The sequence below is a fragment of the Fragaria vesca genome, linkage group LG5 (genome assembly GCF_000184155.1).
Source record: "Fragaria vesca subsp. vesca linkage group LG5, FraVesHawaii_1.0, whole genome shotgun sequence".
NCBI classification, from domain to species: domain Eukaryota; kingdom Viridiplantae; phylum Streptophyta; class Magnoliopsida; order Rosales; family Rosaceae; genus Fragaria; species Fragaria vesca.
Window position 1 is genome coordinate 18,833,941 of NC_020495.1, and position 6,622 is coordinate 18,840,562.

A 6,622-nucleotide genomic window follows, 5' to 3' on the forward strand; every position below is an offset into this window, starting at 1 on the left:
ATAGCCTTAAACTGTGGAATAAAACACAACTTTAAGCCGGGTACGGCATGGTTTTACAACACTCGCACTGAGCAGCAGCACCACGGCTGTACCGAATGAAAGAGCAAATCTTTCTTGTCCGAATAAAGACTTTTCAGAGCACAAAAATGGTAATTGAAAACTTGGATTTGAGGGGAAAAGGGGCGTGGAGAGATTACGTTTTTTTTTTTTTTTTTGGAGAGATAGAGAGATTACTTAGCTTCTATGTAAATTCCAAAAATATATTTCTCACGCCATCCCATTGACACTAGGAACACAGATAAAACATAGTCAATAACTCACGTTTATTGTAGTACTGAACGTTTGTTTTTCTTCAGACATTTTAAGCATATAAATATAGAAACCACTCTTCTATCGGTGTATGAAACCCAAAACCCACTTAAATAATGCAAACTAAGAGAAAACCAAATCCCAAGCTGCTCACCAAAAAGAACAAAGAATTGCCTATATATATATATGATATAGCGATTTCCTAGATATATTAAGGGAATGTCCCAAACAACCTCTGCTAATTTAGCTACTTAAATAAGTCCATAGCTGTAGTATTTAGGAAAACCTCTCCAGCATAGATTTAAAAGAGAAGCTGCCACCATTGCCCATCAAAAACAAGCCAAGCATGGCGACAATTGCAACAAACACCCACATCCAAGGCTGCATTCTTCTCTTACTGCGGTTGCGAAGAGGAAGAGGGATGGGTTTTACCTTGCTTTGCTTTGTGAACTGTGACATTTTCTGGGACCTCTTCGTTATCTTCACCGGTTTCTCTGCAGCTTCAGGCTCTACTGGAGTCTCGGTTGTAGTCTCTGAGCTTGGTTCTGGAGCAAATTCTCCTTCATTGATACCATTTGTAGCCTTTGTTGCACTTGCCTTCTTTCTTTCCTTCTTCCTTGCGCGCTTCTCTCTTTCCTGTACCATCACAGAGTAACAGGATATTGCATCAGAAAGCCAACATCTCTGTATCACTAAATTGCCCATGAGATATCAATGGAATTGAACAAAATGAAGTTTCAGGAAATTTTACCTTCTCTTTCTCTTCAGCTTCTTTCTGTGCTTTTATAGCTGCTCTAGCTTGGGCTTTCTCCGTTATTCTTTTCTTTCTCTCCATTGCTTCCTTAGTTTTGGCCTTTTCCTCCAGCCTACGTTGCTCCCTCAACTTTGCAGCTGCTTCTTCCTTTCTCAATTCCTCTTCCTTCCTGGCCAACTCTACTTCCTCTTTTGTTGGTTTTGGGTCATCTACTATTTCCTCTACAATCTCATTTTTTCCAGAAACTGTTGCTTGGCTGATTCCAGAAGAAGCAACTTTCACAGGCTTCTTGTTCTTAGCTGTCTCATTGTTTGGCTCCACAATCTCCACACCAGATTTATCATTTGGTTCTTCAGATTCTACAATTGCAACTCGTTTTGCAGGTTCAGGAGTTGACACCACCGCTGCTGGCATATGATGCCTGGTTACTCTTACTATGTCAGGTATCACAGGTGGTTCCTCATCAGGACCAAGTGAACGGCCATCCAAGGTTCTTAATCTCCTTAGTGTACTCCTGGTGTTGCACTTGATATATTCTTTCCGGAAATCGCCATTTGTTCTCCAGAGTTCCATAAATGATTCCACCTAAACAATAGATTGTTAGCCTTCATGCACGTAAGACCCACGTTGTCCAAGTTTTCAACCTAAAAGGTGGAAAATGCTACCTGATTGATACATAAATGCTGCACTTGCTCCTTATCTCCACTCAATGCTAAGTCATTAGCAGCCTTTGCATCATTTCTGTACCTCCAGTAGTGTTTAGTCTGTAGATTCAAGGCAAAAGAGGGTCACTATCTCTTCTAGATTGGCATATATTTATATTAACGGTTCAAAGTAAAATATATAGAAGAGAAGGGTTGGCACATAAGGTTTCAGACAGCTAAAGTTATCAAAACAACCAATAATTCTGCTTGATATAAACAAAAAGAAAGTTGAAAATTAAGACATGTCCAAAAGCAAGCTTAAAAACATACCCTATTAGTGGTGAAGTTATATAATAATCCTAAAACATGTTCCGCAGTATATATGTGCATGCACATGTAGATAGTTGATAACAAGTAATAAAGCGCAAGTGTTTTCTTTTAAGAGAACACAAATACCTTTTCATAATTTTGTTTCCTCAAGCTCTGTAGATGTACATATGCTTCTTGGCGAGTTGCATCTGCAGCTTCAAATTGATATTGTAATTCATGCAGCATATCATTCTCTCCATTATATTTCTTTTTAGCAGCTTGTGTGACTCCCTGTGCTTTGACAAGATTGTTTTTTAGTTGATCCATTTCCAATTTCAGATCCTGCGGTAATGAAAGCAAAATAAGAAACTGAAGAGCTCATCTCAACAACTACAAATACAAGAGTTTGTCCACCTGTTATAGTATTGAACGGTATATCTTAGTTCTTGTTAATTAGAAAAGTTACTAAACTCAAGTAGATCAGGTGTTACAGTGTGAATCATCACAAGATATCATTTCATATCAATAGTCCACCATATCAAATCTCTATCCTGATCATTAATCATTAGACGAGAAAACTGAAGTTTGACAGTGATAGATTGTTTAATGTGAAGTATCAAAACCACATGAATTAGTCCACACCATCTCACATCGTGGTAAGAGAAGAAAGAAGTTGAAGAGCATGATACCTGTATGCGCTTTCCAATATGGTCTTTCTGATCTAGAGATTGTTGAACTTCATCCTGTTTAGCCAAGCTATAAGAGAGCTGATCACGACGTTGCTTGAGTTGCTTGATGTCACGAATATACTGTTTTTCTTCCTTTAAAGGTACGGTCTCATGAGTCAAGGTATGTTCCATCTGGCGTATCTATGTATGAAGCACACATGATTAAAACATTACATAATTAATTCAAGAAGAATTCAAATTCAAATCCATTATCTACAGTATGGACGAGGAAAGTTATCGCTTACTGTGTTAGTTATTTGTTCAACAGACAGAGCATCCTTTAGTTTGTTACTCATAACAAGAACAGAATCCATTTCCCGTCGTTTGGCCTTGAGCAGCTCTTGAGCAGCTCTCTCTTCAGATATGGCAGCTTCGAATTGTAATTTATGATCCTTACAAGTGGCCTAGCCATATAAGATTCAACAATTAATTTGAAATTATACTGAAAAAATAAATAAACATAGAATAAAGAGTGATTTAGAAAAAAAGTACTCACTCGTTGCATTTGCATTTTGGAACGAATAGCATCCCTGTCTCTGGTTTTTTCTTCAACTTGTAATTGAGCATGCTTGATCTGTTCTTTTAAGTTTTCGTCATCATTTCTAGGAATCCTAATTAAGTAGTAGAAAGGCCTTTTTACCACATCAACAACCTTATCCTGTCCTTCCAAAGAATCAACAGGGGCAACTTCAGACTCTGACTTAACATCAGTGATGATGGAAGACTCATCAACATCAACAACCTTATCGTGTCCTTCCAAAGAATCAACAGGGCCGACTTCAGACTCTGGTTTAGCATCACTGATGATGGACGGCTCATCAACACCTGAGCTAGCCGGCAAGGTGGCTTCATTCTCAACCAAATCATCTATCTGTAATGCCGGCTTCCCATGGTCGTCAGCACATTCAGCCTCCAAGTTTGACACACCAGCATCACCTTCAACTTCTGGTTTTGAAGGTTCACAAGGACAAAAACTCAGCTTTTCACTACTTTTCTTATCTAATTGCTCTGGCATTCCATCATCAATACTGCAAGTTGAATCATCTTCCTTAGGTAGAGAATCCTCATTTTCAACATTCACTATTGTATCACTATCAGCAACAGTTGCACAGCTTTCACCATTTTCAACCGGTACATTTTCGCACACAGAAGCCTTTTCAGATGACCCATTCTCCTCTGAAATGTTCTCTTGTTGAGAATGAACAATAGGGCCATTGTCAACTGGTGCTTCCAACTGCTTCTGAACTTCAACAGATGCATCCCCCACTACACCGTTTTCACATGATCCGTGTTCTTCAGGTGTATCAGCCAAGTGAGTAGTATCTATGGGAACTGAAATGCTCTCTTCATGAGCATGAACGATAAGCGACTCATCTCCAGATTTATCAGAAACAAGAACATTGTCAACTTCAGTTTCCAATTGCTTCTTGACTTCAAGATTGTGTGCCAATATTTGGCCATTTTCTTCACATGGAAAACCATTCATTTTTTCCGCTATGTGCTGCAAAATGCTCTCTTGGCTATCACCATTGGCAGCCAATATTTGGCCATTTTTTTCACATAAACCATCAACCTTTTCAGCAATGGGTTCGGAAACACTTTCTTCGACATCTACTTTGGCAGCCAACATTTGGCCATTTTCTTCACATGAGCCATTAATATTTTCAGCAATGGGCTCGGAAACGCTATTTTGGCTATCAACCTTGACAGCTAACATATGTCCATTTTCTTCACATGAGCCATTAATCTTTTCAGCAATGGGCACGGAAACACTCTCTTGGCTGTCAACCTTGACAGCCAATATATCGCAATTTTCTTCACATAAACCATTAATCTTTTCAGCAATGGGCTGGGAAACACTTTCTTGGACATCAACTTTGACAGCCAAGTTTTGATCATCAACTTCATATGAACCATTAATCTTTTTGGCAATGGGCTCGGAAACACTCTCTTGGAGATCAAGATTGACAGCCAATATTTGGCCATTATCTTCAGATTCACCATTTATCTTTTCCGCAAGAGAATCCAAAGCACTCTCTTGGATATCACCATTAACAACCAATATTTGGCCGTTATCTTCAGATACACCCAATATTTGGCCATTATCTTCAGATACACCATTAACATTTTCACCAAGAGAATCCAAAGCACTCTCTTGGATATCACTTTTAACAGCCAAGATTTCGCCACTTTCTTCGCATGTACCAATGGGCTCCAAAATACGCTCTTTAACATCAACATTGGCTGTCAAGATATGGCCATTTTGTTCCGATGGACCATCATTCACTTCTTCAGCAAGTGCCTCTGAAACGCTCTCTTGGATATCACTATTGGCATCCAATATTTGAACATTTTCTTCACATGACTCATTATTCTTTTCAGCTACATCAACCAAGTGATTTGTGACTAACGACTCTGAAAGTCTCTCTTGATCATCATGAGTAGACAGTCCATCTCCATTTTCATCAGAGACAATGTCATTGACCACTTGTGTCTCCAAATGTACCTCAACTTCAACAGAGTCAGCAGCCACGGATCGGCCAATTTCAGAAGATCCAATCTGTTCAGCTGTAGTTGCTGAGGTGGTATCATTAGCATCACAAGCAGCCACGCCGTCCCCATTCTCCTTCGACTCAGGATCACTGACAATTTGCTCATCTACCTTCTTATCATCAGCTTGGGTTTTCAACTCTGACTCTTGAACTAGATCTTCTTCTAACACCTCCTTGACTGATTGCTGATCCCCCTCACCCTCAAGACAAGAACTTTCAACTGCAATCTCCGGATCACCGGAACATGTCGACTCCTCGGCAGCAGCTTCAGCCTTCTCTACTGATTCTGAATGAGACTGTAATTGAGATTGGGGATTCTCAACAACAACAACACTCTCCTCAACCTGGAGTTGAAGACCGCCACCACCATTGGTCTCGACTCTGCCGCAATGCCCATTGGCTAGATCAGACTCGTCCGAAGCCACGGCGTCACTCCCGGTCACAAACACATAAGAGCCGTCGCCGTCGTCCTTGGAGATCCCATTCCCAATCACACCGACATTGACATTCCCTTCCTCACACTTGGACACCTCAGATTCACACGCATCACGGCGCACATCCACCTCCGCCGTCATTGCTTCGATCACACCCGAATTCCAACCCACCACCACAACAACAACAATCTAGTTCTACACACAGAATTTAAACAGCAGAAAAAAATTCCAAGTTAAAATCTTTGACTAATTCAGTGTCAGCAAGATTCAGTATTTAGGAGTCAAAATCAAAACTGAAGAGCGAGATCTAAATCTAGATCAGGAGGACTTACAGGAGCAGATCGTAGAAGAGCAGCGCAGATCGGAAGCGAGATCGAGATCAGCCCACCGACATGAATGTGGGTGCGAAACTCAAAGCAAGGATCTTTGGTAAGCAATGTAGACTTGGGAAGAGAGAGAGAGGTGTAGATTGGAAGTAGCTAGAGAGAAGAAGAACAGCTGGACAAGGAAGAGAAGAGTATGTATGAGTTTCTGTTACATACAGCTTTTTGGAAATAGAGTCCTGTCTTACTTATACTTGCTTCTCTCTACTAATTACTATGTGGATTGGATTGGGATTTTCATGCGCCTTTTTGGGCTTTTTCGTCATTTCCCGGTTTTTGAAATCATATTGGAAATACTTCTCTCACGTTTTTCCTGCACGACGTTTATGATCCGGTCGTTTGTCACGGTCACATCTGTCTGGATTTTTGTTTTGGCCGAGTTTACACGTCCTAAAACGCGAACTTAATAGTCGTCATCACCTCACATTTACCTTTCTTTGTATGTTTCTTTCCTTTCTCACCCTGATAATTTTTTGAGAAATTTTAAATACACATCATTAATCTCTTAA

At 40.1% G+C, this 6,622-nt stretch overlaps 1 protein-coding gene across 1 annotated transcript; it reads right to left on the reverse strand.

The window, feature by feature from the left end:
• Positions 1–268: 268 nt before the first annotated feature.
• LOC101298327 lies at positions 269–6,230 on the reverse strand. The gene is made up of 8 exons (XM_004301558.1): positions 6,063–6,230; positions 3,241–5,925; positions 2,990–3,148; positions 2,706–2,885; positions 2,164–2,358; positions 1,729–1,827; positions 1,061–1,648; positions 269–945 (listed from the first exon to the last, which is right to left on the reverse strand). The coding sequence occupies exons 2-8, from the start codon at positions 5,869–5,871 to the stop codon at positions 586–588; spliced, it is 4,212 nt and encodes a 1,403-aa protein (XP_004301606.1). The 5' UTR covers positions 5,872–5,925; positions 6,063–6,230; the 3' UTR covers positions 269–585.
• Between the last annotated feature and the right edge of the window lie 392 nt (positions 6,231–6,622).

Bases quoted from the DNA above. Each gene is read 5' to 3' on its own strand.
- LOC101298327 (XM_004301558.1), bottom strand. From the start codon at position 5,871: ATGACGGCGGAGGTGGATGTGCGCCGTGATGCGTGTGAATCTGAGGTG. The intron at 2,886-2,989 runs GTAAGCGATAAC...CTTCATACATAG, and splicing joins TTGAACAAATAACTAACACA to ATACGCCAGATGGAACATAC. The intron at 1,649-1,728 runs GTAGCATTTTCC...TCTATTGTTTAG, and splicing joins AGCATTTATGTATCAATCAG to GTGGAATCATTTATGGAACT.